The 22,335-nt window shown below is 39.5% G+C and overlaps 1 protein-coding gene across 4 annotated transcripts in view; it reads right to left on the reverse strand.

Moving 5' to 3' along the window:
* EMB140 (EMBRYO DEFECTIVE 140) overlaps nucleotides 1-22,335 on the reverse strand; it is a 342,658-nt gene that overhangs the window by 224,469 nt on the left and 95,854 nt on the right. For all 4 annotated transcript variants that reach the window (XM_089395342.1, XM_089395341.1, XM_089395343.1 and 1 more), the window contains one exon: nucleotides 2,748-3,023. In XM_089395342.1, the coding sequence (XP_089251468.1) occupies nucleotides 2,748-3,023 (276 nt within the window). The remainder of the gene's footprint in view (nucleotides 1-2,747; nucleotides 3,024-22,335) is intronic.

A 22,335-nucleotide genomic window follows, 5' to 3' on the forward strand; every position in this document is an offset into this window, starting at 1 on the left:
CAAGTGCCAAAGGTCACAAAAAGGAGCTAAGGAATTAAACTATCTCTATAAACCCTCTAGAGATGAGGCTAGGAGGACCACGCCATCAGCAAATGTTAAAATTAGCAACTAGGGCCAAACTCCATGTGGGTCATCTTATTTATGGCAGCTGATATTTTTCTTGGATTCCTCTCGTCGAGAGGTGTAGGATTGATCTAACGATCATCCGATTCCGACAAGTATTTATGGAGATATGAATTTATTTGTATTTACTTGACAAATTGTCAAGGTCGGCCAGCAGCTAAATGTGTGGCACACATGCTCAACGTTTCATATAAATACAAGAGAGGATGAGGCATTATTCACTCATCTCATCTCATCTTACATTCTTATCTCTCTCTCATAACTTGATTGGGTAAACAAGGAGCAGCATCTCTCACGTGGGAGAAGGAGGACGCAGCAAGGAAGATAGATGCAGCTAGGAGGAGGACGCAGGTCTGTTCCAGCGTTGACTGTGGTTGACCTAGGTGCAGCAAGCAAGGGATGACTGCGTTGACCAGCGAGGGAGATGTTTTGACTATGGCCTAGTGTGGGGAGTCTCCTTCAAGCAAGCTGCAATTCTGATCTGTTGTTCGTTGACCTGATTTGACCACCGAATTGACCAGCGCTGACTGGTTAGGGTTGACCACAGGGCTGCCAATGCGTTGACCTGTTTTGACCTTCTCTTTTGCCTTTTTTTCTGTCAATCTATTAATGTTCTATCAACACTTTACTTTATGTTAATGTGATTGCTTAACAGTGCCTAATAAGAAGAAATTGAAGTAAACTGCACTAAGCATAGAACATACCATAAATTAACAGCAAAGAGCAGGATGTATATCTGAACCCGGTGGAGGAGGCACCCATCATTGTCATGGATATGCTTATGACAAAAGGCCTCCAACTCATCAATAAAGATCCCAAACAATGTGGGGTACAAGGGGCAAGCATGTTCAACCTCAATGGTACTCCTAATGAAACCGGACATCCCATGAACTATGTGGAGACGACTAAGGACTGACTCATACAAGCACATGACAAAAATCAATAGGGCATGGGAGATGTCAATGTATCAAAGCCTCAAGAACAAAGCTTTGCGTGGGACAGAGTCAAAGGCTTTTTGAAAGTCTACAAAGCAACAATAGACTTTTGAAGAACAGTTTCATGCCTCCTCAATGAGGATTGGAGGGTAAAGATGTGATCAATGTTATGATGAGTGGATCGAAATCTCTTGATTAGAGTAGAGAAGTAAGGGTTCTACTTGTCTAAGTGTTAATCTAGTAAAAGAACCCCTAAGACTACCACTTTGGTAGAATATTACTTAATTTAACTACTTCCTAAGGTGAGACTTAAGAAAAATTAAAAATTCCTAAGTTAACTTGTGATTAAATCTCATCCATTGATCACGATTTAATCTCTGTCGTTGAGAGGGAGATTGAGATCAAAATTATAAGAGGAGATGGAGTGAGCTAGTGGCAATTCAGTTGAGCACAAGCCGTGTGTGTCACACAGCGAAGATAGAGCAGACGGTTTCGACAAATGGCAGTGATATAGGATCAGAGAAGAAATCGAGTGAGGGTCGAGCTCTTATAGCCCCAACGCAGTCATACCATGCACATGTCCGTGCAGGAGAGAGGATTTGTGCTCGCATGTGTGCACAATTTAGCTTATATGCGCAAGGATTTTGCTGATCTAGTGCATAGGCAAGGGGATCGATTCATCTTGAAGGATTGATCAATTGTTCTTGTGATAAAATGGAAATTCCTCCCTTGTCGTAATTCTCAGAAGAAAACTCTTTGCTGAAGAAGAAGAATAAAGACACAACATTGCAGGGTTTCCCCAGAGTTGGGGTTTTATGGGTATATCTTGTGATCTATGTGTTGATGTGTTTGTCTTCTGATTTATCTTTTCCATTGTGCATGTTAAGTTAGAAAATTCAATGTAATTGTGATTTAAGTTTCCAGAATATCAGTTATTTGTGTTTATGGGTTTTTATACTTAGAAGATTACAAATTAGTTTACTGGGTTTTAAGGAAATCTAACCAAATCATGTCTACCACCTAGCTTTGAGGCATCTCTACTGAAACTCACTAGAGAGCTTCATATAGAGAACCATAGTATAGAGCTTCAAGAGCGTGTGGCCCACCAAGATCATTCTGTAGTTGATGGGATCTAAGCTAGGGCCCGATAATTTTAATATTTTTTCAATTCAACAATGTGATTTGTTGATTATGCATATGAATCCCATCATCCAAGGGAATGGTAATTCTAAAATATCATCTAGGATAGCCCTATTGATTCTACCTTCCGTGTCAGTTGTATCTTCAACCCAAAGCATAAAGTATTTCTCCCTACATATTTCCGTTTATTCAACACAATTTAAAAATAAAAAAAATAAAATGAATAAGCATGAGATCTGAAAGAAACGCATCATGCACCTTAGCTCCATGTGGGATAAGGTTCATATTCTCTTTCTCAATCTAAAAATGATACACCTAAGTATTTTGTAAGTGATGAGGTTCATACATCTCTTTCTTGATTTGAAAGAAAAAATAGAAAAGCCAGGATTCTGTCAAAATGATACAAAAAGCTTTCCTTCCTGAGCTAAGAAACAAACATAAGCTCTACTGAAAATAAAACTAAAATAAAAAGAGAAACAAGATGATTGAAAATTCCAATCCACTAATAAGTAGCACACCAAGTAGCTTGCAATACAATTGAATTATTACCAGGTAATTTTGAAAAAGTTCAGTATCCGCATGCTTTCCTCTAACCACCTTTTCTTCATAACCAGCACGAGCATTGTACATTTGTAGAGCCTTTTTATAAGCTGATATCACATTGGAAGGAAGTCCAGCTAAATGATCTATGTCATTCCCAATCACAACTCCCTGCTGCTCTTCCCAAAATTTGTAATCTTGAAGCGTTGAATCAATGTCTTTCAATGGTATTGAAAGTTGTCGCCGAAATAGGTTACGGATTCGATCAACCTGTTTATCTTTTACCTACAATAACAGAGGAACATAAGAACCTACTATGATATGGAAAGAAGCTAAAATGGAACTGAAAACTATAATCAATCACATAGATGATGGAACTGATGAAGAATGGCATCATTTTAAATTTTAAAATAATAGTCACATGCACTAAGGAACACCATAGTAAATAAATGCACTAGGTTTTATGCAGATACCCTATCAAATAATACCTAACACCTCAAAACACTAATGCATATACAAACATTCGACACAACAGAATAACAAAAAATAAGCTTTAGTTTAGTTTCAAAGACAACCCTGGTGCAAACAAAATAAACAGAGAAAAATGAATTTCAAAATTCAATTACTGTACACTTAATTTAATTGCTGTCCAGTTCCTTAATAAAGAGGAAAGGTCATTTTATCCCCAAGTAAAATCTCCATCACTATCAACACCATTATTAGTGTCAGCTCTAAAGGCAAAAATGATAAAACATTTTACCTCCCTGCAATTTCCATCAAGTGCAGATAGTCGTTCCCAACTATATCCTTCCACTCTAGATTTTCTTCTCATTATAATTCAGGCTCCCTATAACGTATTACATGCATATTCTTACCTCGTTATTTGATGTCATTAAGTTCAGTATCAAGTATATAAATGTTCCATTAAATTTAGCCTAAGGGATTAGCTCAACCAGTTGTCACCAATGTTGGTGGTCATTTGGCTAGTTCCATGCCAGCAAGTGTCCAATTCAAATCCCCCCAAGGTTACACACATTAGCCTATGCCAACAGCATTAAAATTCCATGCACCCCATGTCTGGTCTATGTTTTAACTAGAAACATAAACACACTGAAATGCCTAGCTTTAAAACAACTTCCACAGTGGAAAATACACCAATAATTAGATCAAGAACATAACATTAAAATTCAATTTCCAAAATTAATTTCTTACAAGACCTTTAACAAGAAATGCAAGGGGTCCCATACCAAGGATAGTGGCCCTTTACAATCCCTGAAAATGCCCATAAAACACAAGTACAAAATCCTTGGACTGAGGCCAAATCCTTCAAGCCCTCACTGCCCAAAATCACTCAGTCCAACTTCTTTAATGGACTGTCCACACAGCCACCTTGTTTTAGCACCTTAGAGCTTCCCAGCCTTCCTTAAACACCCAGCCCACCTGCAATCTTCCCTCTTTACAGGTCTGTCCTGCTGTGACTACCTCCTGTAACCCACGGCCCTCACACAGGCCCCTCGGTCTGCACTTATTACCTTCCTGTGGGCAGTTATAACCCTTAAAAGCTCACAGCCCACAAATATCTTCCCTCAGCCAGCTCTTGTACACCTTTCACAGCTCTGGATTGCTTCCTTCTACTGTGGGTTGAACAAAACAGGCCTTCTCTGCCCTTGCACAGGCCTTGGCCTGCTGCTCCTTGTTGCAGCCTGTTCCCAGCCACAGGTCCGAACCTTCCACGGGGTCTGGACCTCCTTTTCCCTGCCTGTTGATGGTGGCACAGGCCCTAACTAGACTTCAGCCCTTACCTTTTAGCTTCGGTCTGCTTCCTCTAAGTTGTTGACCTCCTGCCAGCTACCAACATATATATTTGGGGCTTCAGACATATACATATTTTGATATATGTCTGAAATAGATATGCACATCTTTCCCTCTTTTCTTTGGCTCTTCATATCTCTAGTGAATCCCAAAAGTTAGTATCTACAATGAGAAAAGTATTTCATATTACCACTTTTGTTTAGCAATGATGAAAGAACCATATTAAAAATAACGCAACCAAAGAAAAAGGTAATAAGATTGAGAACTTTATTTTATGGAAAAGTTCGTATCTACAATGAGAAAAGTATTTCATATTACCACTTTTGTTTAGCAATGATGAAAGAACCATATTAAAAATAACGCAACCAAAGAAAAAGGTAATAAGATTGAGAACTTTATTTTATGGAAAACTCATGCTATAAAGTTAAGCTTTTTTTGGTAGCATGTCCTTGAGTTGTGAAACTAGCCTTTAGTTAAGAAACCACAACCCAGGGGCATCTAAGCCATCAAAATCACCAAGGGATTGTACCTGGCCTAGGCCACATCATCCCTTAACATGGCTGGATTTTGTTTTGGTGTCTACTCCCGACTACAGTGAGCTTTAAACCTTGGTCGCCTTACAAAATGAAACCCTCGAAATCCGATCAGACTAGTGAGATTTGTCCTTTATAAAGAAGGAAATGGGGTGGGGACTTGATCCACTTATGCATGTATGAGTCACCAAACCATTGTTATAATCTCTCTGGGTGCAACCACACATTTGACCACTACCTCAATGTGTCCCGATGGGCTTCCAAGGTAAGTGCCCCTGTTGACCTCTACTGGTCAACTACCCATGCAGTCCCCCCCCCCTTTGCTTGGCAGAAAGGGGCAGCACCTGATCTATGTGTCCGAGCCATCCTGCAGTCATCAGCAGTTTCATCATTTTGATTGTAAACCCAGTCTGCATGTATGAATTGTAAATAATCTTAGCAGACGTGAGTCATGTATGTAATTTGCCTAGGTGGACCTAACTTTCTGATGATAATCTACGTCCCGGAAGGTTTTTTGTCTCACCGATCCACGGATCGGCAGAGTTTTCCTTCAAACCTGACCCCAAAGCCGGGATTGATTTTGTCATTAGAACTTTAGGAAAATCCTAGTGTGTCAAATCTGCTAGATTATAGTTGTGTCGCAGAACTGGGTGTTTTGTGAGGGTCTGTATTAAATGGGTTTGTCCCTTAAGATGTAATTTTGTAAAAAACATGATGTAATGTGTCTTGAGGGTCGAGAAATGTTTTAAATCCCCTCATGAGTCCTAAGTCCTAGGTCCTAGGTGATGTTTCCGAAGGCTTAGTTTGATGATCCATCTTAAAATGAATTAAAAAATTAAAAAAATGAATAAGAATAATAAAATAATAAAAAATAATAAAAAAATTAAAAAATGAAGCAAAAACCCTAACTAATAAAATAATAATATTTTAAGTTAATAAATCGACGGATGAGATCAAGAGATGTCTTGATCCTCATCAACGGTCGAGATCATTTCTACATGGATCACTCGAACTAGCCGTTAGGATCATTTCCTTTATATAGGGTCTTAGGGGGTCATTTCAAGTCATTCGATTGGTGAGTCTAAGACTGAAGAAGCTCTCTTGTAAATCTGTTTCTGGTTAATAAAGAAGACTTTGGGGTCCATATCTTGCTGGTGTTACTCTCTTGGAATGCTGTGAGATCATTTCATTTTCTGCATATGTTATTTTCAGCTGTTAATAATAGCTTTGGTAGAGTATTGTGGGTACAGGTATCTTGCTCACTTGCTAGGGTTAGGGTGCTGCTAGGGTTTCTGGAGTAATGGCAGGTATCTCCATTACTGTTTGAGATCTAGCAGCATTTTTGCCCTCTTTATTGACGATTGTTTTGAGCTGTGCAGAATAACATTTTCTGAAGGAATTTTGTGGGCGTTCGGGGAAGTTCTCGGCTGAACCAGCCAACTCCCGCAAGCGTTTTTTGTTGAGCCCAGCTGGATTTGATCCTGGGCCTATCATTCGGTTTTATTTTTTTGGGTTGCATGAGAGATTTTCTGGAGTTTTTTTTTTTTTGTCACCGTGACAATCTGAAATTTCTTATCTTTAAAAATTTTCTGTGTTTACTGCTAAATATGGCTGCTAAGGGGCTAAATCTGTACATTAATCATTTTTTTTTAGGGTTTTCAAGCTTCTGCTTTTCAAAATTTTTTATTAGGGTTTCAAGAGTTTGCTTTGTACAGTTTTGATATAGGGTTTTGTTTTTTTGCAGGACCGCCGTCAATCTCCTTGACCCTCACTGCATTGAGCATTATCAAGTAAAAATTCGAAATTGTGTTATCCTGTGAGCATCAAGTGGAGAAATCTGATTCAAATCGTTGCCATACGCTGCCACTGCCAGAGCAATTCGTGAACCTACAGAAAACTCACGCTGCTGCGACAGTCAAGAAACCTGTTCATTCAAAAACGTATCTCCTACAGCCTCTTCGTTCCATTTGCAAACCCTCAGCTCTGCATTCAAGTGATAATGGTGACATCAACGAAGCCGTCTTTATGCCATCCTTCATCAAAATCATTTCTCTTCGTATAAACGTGCTTGAGATTTCCATGCCCCTCAACCCGCAAACTGCCGTCGAAGTCTGCTGGCTGGACAGTGAAGAACGAGTTTTCTTTTGAATCCACGCACAGATACGACGTGGGGAACAGCGTTTTTTAAGGACGGCTGATGAGTATCCGCAAACAGTTTTTCAAACACGCCACTGCAGCACGTCCATTTGGAAAACGACGACGGCATTCATACGCACAGATAAAAAGGGGGGAACGCATTGAAACAATACCAGCACCCGCAGACATTTTGACTCAACCTTCCGGGCCAGGTAATATCTTGGATCGTATTCCGATTTTCCTAAAACTATTTACGTGGGCATCAAACCTCATTCACAGAATCGCATACAGTCGTATTCGTATTCTCTGCGCAGGTAAGCGTATCATTTCCAGAATCGCATACAGTCGTATTCTCTCTTGGTTACGTTTTTGTTTTATATAGAGTTCGCCTGTGATTTTTTCTTTTGACGGTGAGGGTTTTCATTTTAGATGCGTTTGATTTTTTTTTTATTTTCTTTTGTTGCTCTAACGTAGGCCAGCATAGTTACGTTTCATTAGTTTTAGATTTTAAATCATGTAAAAAAAAGAAAAATACGATTTGCTATTTTCATGTTTGTTACGTATTAGATTTTTCAATTTGGATTTTAATTTAGATTTCCTTTAATTTAGTTTAGAGTTTATTTTATTTAGATTTTAGTGCTTTAGATTTCTGTTATATTTAGATTTTAAATTTTTGAGTTTTCATTTTATTTTAATTTAGATTTGTTTTGATATACATATAAAAAATAAAAAAAATAAAAAGTTTTGTTTAAACTTAGATTTTAATTTAGGATTTTAAATAGATTAAAGTTTTATGGTTTATAGATTTTTTTTATTTTTATAATATAAAAAACAAAAATTAAAAATTAAAAATAAAAATAAAAAATAAAAAATAAAAAAAAATAAAAAAAAAATTTAAAAAAAAAATAAAATAAAAAATATATATATATATATATAAATTTTTGTGGAAAATCATTTTGCCAGTTTCAGTTGCTTTCGCGATATATCTTTCATGCTGAGATCTGAATTTTTAAGCCGAAACACGAAATCCAATGTCTGGTTAATAATTCATGATGCTCATGGTGGTTTAAGGCATTTATCTCTTCAAAGCTTTCAGTTGCCGGATATTGTTTTGGTCACATGATTTAGCTGATGATAGATGGTTGTTGTTCATGGTCCATGTTTCTTTATCATTTAAAAAGTAATCATTTAAACATTGACTCCACAAGGCACTGGTCTATTAAACCTCTAAATCCATCTAGTGCTTATCATATCGTGTATCGTGTCTCCCACCCAACTGTTTGGCAGTTGGTCTTCACTATCTCGCAGGGTCTACCCCCCTTAGCCGCGGGAGACAGGCTTAAACGGAGGGATCGGGGATCAGAGTGACAGCCCCCGGTCTGAGCGTTGTCGTGTCAATTCGCGCGACAACATTTTTTGGCGCCGTTGCCGGGGAAAGAGTTTTTCTGTTCCTGGAAGTTTCATCGACATTCATCTTCACATCTTCTCATCTCTCATTTGAGCTGGCAGATTCAATATTTTGGCATCTTTTCATCACGTATCATCAGCATATCTTTGGTGTGTTTCTTGTTTGGGTGGCAACTCCATTTTTCTTATTTTTTCCCAGACAAGAAGCCTCCCGCATATCTGTTTGTTGATTACTTCTTGGATCTTAGAATCAGTTTTATTGTTCAAGTGGCGACTCCACTTCTTTCATTTTTTGATTTTCTTGAGCAAAGAGCTAGTTCTATCATCCATCTGATCCCTTATTGTTCATCATGGATTATTCATTTAAACCATGTCGTTTTACTCACCGTCTCCATGATCTTCCGGAGGAGGCCACTCCTAAATTACCTATTTTTTCAGGTGGTGATCCAATCGCTGTTAGAAGGCATCTAGGCTTGTTTGATCGCATCATGATCATATATTGCAGATCCCCTCAGTTTAATCATGAAGATATCAAAATGCGTTTATTTGTCCTTACTTTAAAAGATGATGCTTTAAATTGGTTTAACAGTTTTCCTAAGGATTCTTTCACTTCTTTAGAAGACATTGTTGATGCTTTTAAAGATAGATATGGTTATCCAAACAGATTGCCTTCTAAAATTGTTGATCAGAAAGAAAGTAATTCAGCTGTTGAAGAAAGATTTCAAGATCAGAATGTGTCATCAACCGGAAATATTGCAGATCGTCATAGTGGAAAATCAAGGACAAATAATAGTGAAAAGGAAGAACAAAAGCAAATTGTACAAGATCTAATGATGCTGGTAAGAAATATGGAAAGCAATCAAACTAGTCTTATCAATGATGTCAAAACTTTATGCACCCACCTAGAAAAACGTAATAGGGAGTTGGAGGTCACACAAAATCAGCATGCTAAGGAAATTGAGGCCATAAAAACTAATTATGAAACGGAAATTAGAATCATGCATAGCAAGATGTCAGTCTTAGAGGAAAATATGGTGACCATGAAAACTGATCATGATAGGGAAATTGACTCTATGCAAAATAAGCTATTAACCATGGATGAGGAAATGACCATCATGACTTTCAATCATAATAATCAAGTGGCTGACATACAAGCAAATCATAAAGAAGAAATAAATTTTATGCAGCATTGCTTGATGGACATAAAGGAAGTGAATGATAAAGTAATAAAAGACATGCAAGAGCACCATGCCAGACAAATCAGTGCTGTAAAGGTTGAACACTCTAGTCAGATAGATGCATTTAGAATACAGGTTCAAAGGTTTCAGCAATTGGAAGATGAAAGAAACCAGGTGACATCAATAGATCAGGAGCCTTCTCATGTGCTGCAACAAGATCCATCTTATTATGAGGAGGTTGTTGATTCGATTGAAAGATGGTTAATCGAAGGTGATCCGGACAGACTTAAGAATGATAAAGATCAGATGCGGGCTAAAGAAAGACATATCATGCATACTTCATCTGATAGTTTTGAAACAGAAAGTTCCAGGTCATCAGTAATTCCACCTACCAGAAAGAAAAAACGTAAGAGAAAGAAGATGAGACGAAGATTTGATACATCAGACGGCCGTGAGCAGCTTGATTTTCGGATAGGAAAAAGTCCTACCATATGCAAAATTGGACATGGCACATCCGACAAGCAGCCCACAGATTTGCCTGAAAGCAGGCAAATGCTCAGTATGCACTATATTGAACACATCTGATGCCGTAGGGCATCCTTTTGTATCGTATTTCTAACCCTACTCCTTGTTTTTCCGTATTTTCATTTCTGCTTTAGATAGTTAATAAATGAATAGCTTTTTTTTCTTTTCTGTGCTTAATGTATATGCTGATTTTTGGATGGACGCTACTTATTTTTGTGTTGTATGGATGCAGATTCTGGATTCTCACATTCCTGCAAGCAGCAACGTGTCCCCAAGTGGAGCCAGATGTTGACCTCTACTGGTCGACTACCCATGCAGTCCCCCCCCCCTTTGCTTGGCAGAAAGGGGCAGCACCTGATCTATGTGTCCGAGCCATCCTGCAGTCATCAGCAGTTTCATCATTTTGATTGTAAACCCAGTCTGCATGTATGAATTGTAAATAATCTTAGCAGACGTGAGTCATGTATGTAATTTGCCTAGGTGGACCTAACTTTCTGATGATAATCTACGTCCCGGAAGGTTTTTTGTCTCACCGATCCACGGATCGGCAGAGTTTTCCTTCAAACCTGACCCCAAAGCCGGGATTGATTTTGTCATTAGAACTTTAGGAAAATCCTAGTGTGTCAAATCTGCTAGATTATAGTTGTGTCGCAGAACTGGGTGTTTTGTGAGGGTCTGTATTAAATGGGTTTGTCCCTTAAGATGTAATTTTGTAAAAATCATGATGTAATGTGTCCTGAGGGTCGAGAAATGTTTTAAATCCCCTCATGAGTCCTAAGTCCTAGGTCCTAGGTGATGTTTCCGAAGGCTTAGTTTGATGATCCATCTTAAAATGAATTAAAAAATTAAAAAAATGAATAAGAATAATAAAATAATAAAAAATAATAAAAAAATTAAAAAATGAAGCAAAAACCCTAACTAATAAAATAATAATATTTTAAGTTAATAAATCGACGGATGAGATCAAGAGATGTCTTGATCCTCATCAACAGTCGAGATCATTTCTACATGGATCACTCGAACTAGCCGTTAGGATCATTTCCTTTATATAGGGTCTTAGGGGGTCATTTCAAGTCATTCGATTGGTGAGTCTAAGACTGAAGAAGCTCTCTTGTAAATCTGTTTCTGGTTAATAAAGAAGACTTTGGGGTCCATATCTTGCTGGTGTTACTCTCTTGGAATGCTGTGAGATCATTTCATTTTCTGCATATGTTATTTTCAGCTGTTAATAATAGCTTTGGTAGAGTATTGTGGGTACAGGTATCTTGCTCACTTGCTAGGGTTAGGGTGCTGCTAGGGTTTCTGGAGTAATGGCAGGTATCTCCATTACTGTTTGAGATCTAGCAGCATTTTTGCCCTCTTTATTGACGATTGTTTTGAGCTGTGCAGAATAACATTTTCTGAAGGAATTTTGTGGGCGTTCGGGGAAGTTCTCGGCTGAACCAGCCAACTCCCGCAAGCGTTTTTTGTTGAGCCCAGCTGGATTTGATCCTGGGCCTATCATTCGGTTTTATTTTTTTGGGTTGCATGAGAGATTTTCTGGAGTTTTTTTTTTTTTGTCACCGTGACAATCTAAAATTTCTTATCTTTAAAAATTTTCTGTGTTTACTGCTAAATCTGGCTGCTAAGGGGCTAAATCTGTACATTAATCATTTTTTTTTAGGGTTTTCAAGCTTCTGCTTTTCAAAATTTTTTATTATGGTTTCAAGAGTTTGCTTTGTACAGTTTTGATATAGGGTTTTGTTTTTTTGCAGGACCGCCGTCAATCTCCTTGACCCTCACTGCATTGAGCATTATCAAGTAAAAATTCGAAATTGTGTTATCCTGTGAGCATCAAGTGGAGAAATCTGATTCAAATCGTTGCAATACACCATACGCTGCCACTGCCAGAGCAATTCGTGAACCTACAGAATACTCACGCTGCTGCTACAGTCAAGAAACCTGTTCATTCAAAAACGCATCTCCTACAGCCTCTTCGTTCCATTTGCAAACCCTCAGCTCTGCATTCAAGTGATAATGGTGACATCAACGAAGCCGTCTTTATGCCATCCTTCATCAAAATCATTTCTCTTTGTATAAACGTGCTTGAGATTTCCATGCCCCTCAACCCGCAAACTGCCGTCGAAGTCTGTTGGCTGGACAGTGAAGGAAGAGTTTTCTTTTGAATCCACGCACAGATACGACGTGGGGAACAGCGTTTTTTAAGGACGGCTGATGAGTATCCGCAAACAGTTTTTCAAACACGCCACTGCAGCACGTCCATTTGGAAAACGACGACGGCATTCATATGCACAGATAAAAAAAGGGGAACGCATTGAAACAATACCAGCACCCGCAGACATTTCGACTCAACCTTCCGGGCCAGGTAATATCTTGATCGTATTCCGATTTTCCTAAAACTATTTACGTGGGCATCAAACCTCATTCACATCTGCGCAGGTAAGCGTATCATTTCCAGAATCGCATACAGTCGTATTCTCTCTTGGTTACGTTTTTGTTTTATATAGAGTTCGCCTGCGATTTTTTCTTTTGACGGTGAGGGTTTTCATTTTAGATGCGTTTGATTTTTTTTTTATTTTCTTTTGTTGCTCTAACGTAGGCCAGCATAGTTACGTTTCATTAGTTTTAGATTTTAAATCATGTAAAACAAAAAAAAATACGATTTGCTATTTTCATGTTTGTTACGTATTAGATTTTTCAATTTGGATTTTAATTTAGATTTCCTTTAATTTAGTTTAGAGTTTATTTTATTTAGATTTTAGTGCTTTAGATTTCTGTTATATTTAGATTTTAAATTTTTGAGTTTTCATTTTATTTTAATTTAGATTTGTTTTGATATACATATAAAAAATAAAAAAAATAAAAAGTTTTGTTTAAACTTAGATTTTAATTTAGGATTTTAAATAGATTAAAGTTTTATGGTTTATAGATTTTTTTTATTTTTATAATATAAAAAACAAAAAAAAAAATTAAAAATAAAAAATAAAAATAAATAAAATAAAATAAAATTAAAAAAAAAATATATATATATATATATATAAATTTTTGTGGAAAATCATTTTGCCAGTTTCAGTTGCTTTCGCGATATATCTTTCATGCTGAGATCTGAATTTTTAAGCCGAAACATGAAATCCAATGTCTGGTTAATAATTCATGATGCTCATGGTGGTTTAAGGCATTTATCTCTTCAAAGCTTTCAGTTGCCGGATATTGTTTTGGTCACATGATTTAGCTGATGATAGATGGTTGCTGTTCATGGTCCATGTTTCTTTATCATTTAAAAAGTAATCATTTAAACATTGACTCCACAAGGCACTGGTCTATTAAACCTCTAAATCCATCTAGTGCTTATCATATCGTGTATCGTGTCTCCCACCCAACTGTTTGGCAGTTGGTCTTCACTATCTCGCAGGGTCTACCCCCCTTAGCCGCGGGAGACAGGCTTAAACGGAGGGATCGGGGATCAGAGTGACAGCCCCCGGTCTGAGCGTTGTCGTGTCAATTCGCGCGACAACAGCCCCTCACTAGAAAGAGTTGAAGCATTGTGAGATCACATATAGTTAGTTTTTCCCGGTTGCTTCAATGTGATTCTCCTTCAGCAATTGTGCATACCAGCACATCTATTCCAGCCTTCTCTTGCCCTGTTTAGGTTTGATTGTTGTTGCTGACACAACATAGTTATCAATGGCGTAACAATAGTTTAGTAAACAGTAAACGTTTGAGATGCACACATGCATGTGCCATCCTTCGAAATTGCTCTCTTTAGAGTCATAGTTCCAGATTTTGGAGGGCACATTCTCCTAGGAAATTAGGGTTATGCACACCACCAGTATGATCAAGATTCATTGTAAAACTTAGCCTTCTAACACCCAACGTTAGACTTTTAAATACACCGCAACTAATTTAATGAATTTTCAGTAAAGAAAGAAACTAAAATTGAAACCTTCAAATGCATTCACCAAATATATTGAGTATTCTAGCCTCAAGAGTTAGCTCAGTTGGTCTAGTTCCATTGCTAAAGTACCTTGCCATTCGGAAGTCACGGGGTCAATTCTCCTCGACACCCTCGAGGTTACGCTCTGCTAGTTTAGATGGTGGGATGTGATCCCTTTGGGTCGATATGCCCAGATTTTCCTTAAGGAAAAAAACTATATATATATATATATATATATATATATATATATATATATACATACTGAGTATTCTAAATAAACATTCATAGCAGAAAATAAATCATTGCAGACACAAGCACATCAAAAACACACAACACCAGAAGTTACCTAGGAAACCCCAACTCTAGGGAAAACCTACTAAGTGTGTGTTCTTTATTTCTACTTTAGCAATTTTTCATTTCTCAGGAAAATTACAAACAAGAGGGAAAACTTCCCTTTGCCTCAGCAACCCCTGAAATTCACCCAACACCCAAGTGGACAGCATCTTGGCCCTCACAGCCCTCTTTGCCTGCACATTGTACTGAATCCGTATGGATCCGTATGGCCCTTCTGCGTTGAAAAACTCAGCCTGGCTGAAGGTGACGACTGGTTGGAAAATCTGAGAGATGAATGGCCTCTTTTCTTTGCCCTCTCTACGTTGGTCTAAGTTCCCTAATCAGTGAACACACTAGCTGAAAATACTGAGCAGAACACACACTTCTAATGCACTAAGTCGATATCTCCACTAGCTGCTTCATCTCCTCTTTATAATTCGACCTGGGCCCACCTAGCAAACTCAATGGTTGAGATTTACTTTAATTTGTAAGGCTGAGATCTCTTTATAATTTGACTTAGGAAAATTTTAATTTTCCTAAGTCAATACATAGGAAATAAATTAAATCTGCAATAGTGGAAATTTGTGGGTCCCTCTGCTAGTCTAGGCATCATAGACTAGACAGAACCCTTGCTCTCTAACTCCATTGAACACTCCCTCTTAGAGAGGAAGGTGTTTTGTACTATGCCCAGTTTATCTCTGAAGCAGACAAATCTCCCTCTAGGCAGTGCTTTGGTCAAGATACTTGTTGTCTCCTCCTCTATAGGCACGTACTGAAGTCTGACTATACCCCTCTGAACACAATCTCTGACATGGTGGTACCTGATCTCAATGTGCTTGGAGCGGTCATGAAACAATGGATTTTCAAAAAGCTTAATGCAATTTTGATTGTCACGGTGAATCAATGTGGGCTCTAACTCCTATCTAAACAACCCAACAAGTAGCTTCCTCAACCAGATAGCCTCATAGGCTGCCAGTGCCACTGATCTCTACTTCCTGTTGAACCAAGAAACAGTTGTTGACCCAACACTAAAGGTGCAACCTAAAGTGCTCTTCTTGTTTGTAGAGCTCCTGCCCAATCAACATCTGTGAAGCCTTCCAGCTTCACTCCATCAACCGGCCTATACAACAACCCATAATCTGTTGTGCCCCTGAGATATCTCAACATGTGCTCGGAAATAACCCAATGCACTCTAGCAGGCTCGAGATCCCTCGGATATTTTTTTTATGGATGTTGGACTGTCAAGCTTGGTAGCTAATATGCTACAATAACTGCGAAGAAAATGTCGGGTTGTGTGTTCACCAAATAAGCTACCTGTAAAGTGCGGCATCAACACGCTTTGCTTCAGTAGCGTCCACCTTCCTCCAGTTTGTGACCAGAGGCATGGTCATGGGCCTGTAATCCTACATGTGGAACCTCCTCAAGATCTTCAGCATGTCCTTGCCCTGTCCCAAGAAGATCTCCCCATCACCATGCCATACCTCCAGCCCAAGGAAATAGTGCATCAGCCCCATATACTTCATCTCAAACTCTCCTACAAGATCTCTCGTGCAGTCTTCGATTAGGTTCTCTGCTCCTGTCAATATCAAGTCATTTACGTGAAACACCAAAATGAGTGGAAGACCTCCAACCACAATGTAGTACAGGGTGGAATCTGCTTCACTCTTAGTGAAGCCCAATCCTAGAAGGTAGTTGTCTATCCAAGCATACCATGCCCTTGGTGCCTGCTTGAGCCCATATAAAGCTCTCTTAAGCCTGCATACATGTGTCTCCCTACTAAAAAGCTTGAAACTCTATTAAATAAGGCAGTCTTCATGTCCATTTGGTGGATCCTCCACCCATTTGTGTGCCAATATGGTCCTAATGGACAAGTACCTGGCCACAGGTGCAAACATCTCAATGTAGTCTATCCCCTTGACCTCGAAGAACGCTTTGGCCACAAATTTGGCCTTGTACTTCTCCACACTCCAATCAGCTCCATTCCTGATCTTATGGATCCAATACGATCCAACCACTAATTTGCCAACAGGTCTTGGCACTACCACCTAGACGACATTCTCCATGACAGAGGAATACTCCACCATGGCATCTCGCCACCCCTGCTAAGTGGTTGCCTCCTTGTAAAAAGAAGGCTCTGAGTCTAGAAACTTAGTCATCAATGCCTCCTGAATTAGTTGCTCGGCCCACCTGGCTCATCTCCCTATGTTGAGAGTAACTGGTTGAGTGGGCTCCACTCGCTTTATTCTCGTTCCCTGCTCCTGCGATGCCTCCTCATCTGCATGTTACTCGACCTGCCCAACAAATGGTTGTAATAAATCTGCAGCACATGCTGAAAATCCTGCTTGGGAGTCTGCAGCTTTTCCTATGTTGTGGCTTGCTCACGCTCCAAGGACTTCTAAAAGCCCTCTCCTCCTCAAACTTTACATTACACCTTATCACCTTGTTCTTGAGTGATGGGACCCTGTACACCTTGGACGTCTCGTTGTAGCCTACAAAAATGCCCTTCTCTGTTGTGGGCTCCAGCGTCTTCGGATTCTTAGAAGGCACATGGCAGTAAACAAGACTACCAAAAATCCGAAAGTGAGATACGTCAGACTTCTTTCCTGTGAAAGCCTCCTTTGGTGTGACTCTACCTAGCACCTTGTGTGGACTCTTGTTATACAGAAAGATTGTAATGTTGCATGCCTCTGCCCAAAGGAACATGGGCCATCCCTAGTCATGCAAGCTCCAGTACTTGCACTCATCCACCCCATTCTGTTGAGGTTTATAGGTTGTGGCAAGCTCCCTCTTGATGCCCTCCTTTGCACACAAGTCCCTAAAGGTGTTGAAGATGTACTCCTCACCGTTGTCTAACCTCAACGCCTTGATCTTTTTACTTGTCTAGTTCTCCACCAAGGCTTAGAACTCCACGAACTTCAAGAAGACTTCATCTTTCTTCTTCAAGAAAAAGATCTGAGTCTTTCTCGAGTGATCCTCAATGAAGGTGACATAGTATATGTATCCCATAAGGGATGGAGAGGAAAATTGTCCACAGATATCTGAGTGAATCAGGGTCCACGATGTTCTTGGCCCTATTGTCTTTGCATACTTGCCAAGTGTGCAACCCTTGCACACATCATGCTAGTCAACACTGCACTGTGGTAGTCTTGTGACTATCTCCCTGAGAATCTTTAGCGCTCCATTGTGTAAGTGACCCATACGCTTATGCCAAAGCTCCTCTAGGTCATGGCTCTGCTCATGGTCCCTCTTGTTGCTCATGATTATGACTAGCTCGAACTAAAGCTTGTGGAAGCTCTTCAACCTAAATCCAATCTGCTTGGTTGCTCCAAAGTTAGAAGGCTTGATGAAGTCCTTCCCTCAGCTAAAGATTGCCTCAAAACCCTTGTCTTCTACAGTTGAAACATAAACAAGGTTTGTCTTCAACCCTAGGACGTAGAGGACATCTCTAAGATAGAGTGGGTTCCCAGAATCCCTCTCAAATTTGACAGTCCCCACACCCTTTAGGGAGATAGTATTGTGACTATCTCTCTAAGAATCTTTAGCGCTCCATGGTGTAAGTGACCCATACACCTATGCCAAAGCTCCCCTAGGTCGTCATGGCTCTACTCATGGTCCCTCCTGTTGCTCATGGTTGTGACTACCTCGAACTGAACCTTGTAGAAGCTCTTCAACCTAAATCCAATCTGCTTGGCTGCTCCGAAGTTGGAAGGCTTGATGAAGGCCTTCCCTCTACTAAATATTAGCTCAAAACCCTTGTCTTCTACCACTAAAACAAAAACAAGTTTTTTCTTCAACCCTGGGACGTAGAGGACATCTCTAACATAAAGTGGGTTCCCAAATTCCCTCTCAAATTTTACAGTCCCCATGCTCTTGGCTACGTACATGTCATCATCTCTAAGCTCAATATGGAATTGCATGTCCCTCTCAGTCAATTAGCTGAAATACTCCTTGTTCTCGACATATGATGGGAAGCTCCATTGTCAGTATACCAAATGATGCTAGCCACTAAGCTTGCCATGCAAGCTATAAGTGAGAACTCCCTCTCAAAATGAGAGGAGAATTCGTCTATCTTTGTAGATACATGATCCTTCTTGGACCCCTTCTCCCTGTTTGGGCACTTGTGGCGTAGTGCCCAAATTGGTGGCATGAAAAGCACTTTATCCGGTTGAGATCATTCTTCTTCTTCTCTCCTCTAGAGCTGGACTCGGCCCCTCCAATGCCTTTCTTGCCCCCTTCGCCAGCAAGAGCAAAGTTTTCCTCTTCCTCTATCTTTACGTGAGACCCAGCTTTGGCCTGATTCCAAATCTCCGCTTTGAACGCAGTCACCCCATAACCTCTCCCATCCTGGTAGGTTTTCTCTACCATTGATAGCATCAGTAAGGTTTTCCCAAGACTTGGGAAAACCCAACAGCACAAAGCTGACAAGGTCTCTGTCCAAGACTGTCTCCCCAACTCCAGCTAGCTTGTCCCTCACTTGAGTGAACTTGGTAAGGTATGAGACCACGAACTCAAACTTTGCCATCCTGATGTTTCTGAGTTTGTCCTTGAGTACCAGTTTCCTAGCCTCACTCGAACCCTGGTACAACCCTATGATGGTTGCCCACATGGCCTGAGCGGTCTTCTTCCTAGACAGGTGAGGTATGATGTGGTCCTTGACTCCCTCAAGGATAATTCTTTTGGCTTTCGCATCTTTCTTGTTGTGCTAAGCCAATTGTTGAGGGTCGGCTAGTTGGGCTAGTGGATTGTCCACAAACTCCCAAACACCTTGCTCCTCCAGCACTACACCAATCCTCTCCCTCCAAGAACAGAAATTTGAGGCCCCATCCAGGTGGTCCTCAAACCTCAACCCCAAGTACGCCATGCTCTTGTTCAAACTACTTAGAAAAGCCCTAGCGCTAAGTTGTTTCAAGAAAACTCTAGTGTTGGTCCTGACTGGTAAAATGTGCCTTTGCTCCCTTTAACCTACTCCTAAGGAAGTAAATACTCTTGTTATGGTCTTCAATCAGAGACTAAGCTCTAATACCATGTTAGACTTTTAAATACCCAGCAACTAATTTAATGAATTTTCAGTAATGAAAGAAACTGAAATTGAAACCTTTAGATGCATTCACCAAATATACTGAGTTATCTAACTAAATATTCACAGTGGAAAATAAATCGTTGAAGACACAAGCACATCAAAAACACATAACACTAGAAGTTACCCAAGAAACTTCGACTTCAGGGAAAACCTGCTAAGTGTTTGTTCTTTATTTCCTCTTCAACAATTTTTCATTTCTCAAGAAAATTATAAACAAGAGGGAAAACTTCCCTTTGCCTCAGCAACCACTTAAATTCACCCAACACCAAGTGCACTGTGTCTTGGCCCTCACGGCCCTCTCTACCTGTAGGTTGTAGGGAATACATATCCATACGGCCATTCTGTGTTCATAAACTCGTCCTGGTGGAAAGTGACGGTTGGCTCAAAATTTTGAAAGCTAAATGCCCTCTCTGCACGAGTCTGAGTGCCCTAATCGTTGAACACACTTGCTGAAAATGCTAAGCAAAACACACACTTCCGATGCACTAAGTTGATATCTCAACTAGTTGCTTCATCTCCTCTTTATAATTCGACCTAGGCAGACCTAGCAAACTTAATCGCTGAGATATACTTTGATTTGTAAGCCTGAGATCTCTTGATAATTTGACTCATAGGAAATAAATTAAATCCGCAATAGTGGAAATATGTGGATCCCTCTGCTAGACTAGAGATCAAAGACTAGACAAAAACTTTGCTCTCTAACTCCTATCAACATACAAGTAGTATTCATCTACAAGTAGCACAAATACGCATGTTTTCATATAATATGCAACCAATTTGGCATTCTTCTTGTATTTTTTTAATATCAATGCATTCTAAGATATATACATATATATAAGCACTCCTAGGTTGCTTTGCTTCAGAGGTTTTTGGGAAATGGCACTTCCTCTCCACCCCCATGCTCTTGCAACTATAGGTGAAAGGTCTCCATCGTGAGGAAATAAGACCATGGCATGTTCCATAAAAGCCTCCAAGAAAAATAGTTCCATCAATAGCTCCTCAATAGACCACTCAAATGACATGTGTAACTCCTCGAGAGGTGAAGAAAAGCTCTCTACGATGAGACATCCTCTTCAAACCAAGAAAAAATTTGTAAAGACCAAGCAAACCCTCATAAGGTGGTACACGCGACAACACGTGTTAGATATCCTCCATAGTATGTGTGCAAGCAACGTACTAAAGTGGATGTCCTCCTCTAAGTAGGGCATGAAACCATGAAAAAACTCCTTAAGAGATATGAGTCATCTCCTAAGCTGGATGTCCTCAACCATAATATAGATATGTGTGCAATAAGTCTCCAAGAAAGGTAGACATACTCCATAATGAGATCTTGAACAAATTCAAACTCCAAAAAAGGCAAATGTGAGACTTCCAAGTGGCACACTTAGCTCTCCAACAAGACATCACATCAATGATGCATGAGAACATGTGCTAGCAATGGTCCACTAGTTGTTGTAACAACTCCTAAAATATAGGACAACCTTGACAGGTCAGAAATACTTTCTTTATGATAAGCGAGTATAACAAGCAAAACACCATCAAGACGCCCATGACTACAACATCAACTATCAACCAAGACATTAAAAATCATCAAGTGAACTCACAACCCCAAAGCAACCAAAGCTCCAACCTATAAACCTACCTTTGTGATCAAAATCACAAGCGAAGCCACATGCAAAATGATGAGCAACACCTACTATTGAGGACTTAGCTCTAGAAGCTCAGGGAAAGTTAGTTGAAGGTACAACTATGCAAAAGAAGTCCAAAACAACCAAACAAGGATAGCATGAACTTTGGCAAGTTGGACTGAAAGGACAATTTCCAAGCAAGGCCAAATGGTACTCCAGTGGAAAGGCAGAGTTAAATTTCCCTCAACCACATTAGTAACAGCTTTTGGGGACCAAACGCCTCCTTAAATGGGGAGGTATGATTGGAAATGGATCATTATATAATTTCTCATCTATCTTAGTACATTCTGGCTGGAAAAGAAACGGACTTATTGGCTTGAAGGGCCCATTTTAGGTGCAAGTCCTACTTTGGTGATTTGAGGTCCAAAGTCTTACAAGGCATGTTTAAGGCCTTAAACGATTGTTTTTTAGATCAAAACTTTATGAACAGTTTTCCCAATCTCTCAATGATGTTATACACATTGAGAGTTTTCCAAGAGCGAGAAGATCACCTCAACTGGAGTTCGTATGTCTAATATATGACTCCCGCAAATTGACCTATCTCGTTGACCGCCATGACACTAAGTGGATTCCACAACAACTTACATTACTCAACGATGTAGAACTAGTTGCATGTATACTATAAAGAATATCCTATCGGTTCCCCAACCCTAACCCTAATTAGGATTTGAGGCATTTAAAGCCCTAATCCTACGCTAGATAGTTGTTAGTCCATGTTAAACATTGGGCCACTAGGATAAGCACGGGTTCAATTCTTATTGCAATGTTTACTGATCCACAGATGACCCTAGCACCTAGGAGCGAGATATCGAAGCAAAACAAAGAAATTAGAATATTGTGTAATAACCATACAAGCCACAATCTCCGTGGCAACTCCATAGTGAGTGCATTTTGTATATTCATTTTATAACTAAGAAGAAAAGAGCAAGGAATAGGCCCCACCTTCTATTTGAGGTTTTCCCATATTGTTT

The sequence above is a fragment of the Pinus tabuliformis genome, chromosome 1_2 (assembly GCF_031772625.1).
Source record: "Pinus tabuliformis cultivar Carrire ecotype Pingquan chromosome 1_2, CPIR1, whole genome shotgun sequence".
NCBI classification, from domain to species: Eukaryota; Viridiplantae; Streptophyta; class Pinopsida; order Pinales; family Pinaceae; genus Pinus; species Pinus tabuliformis.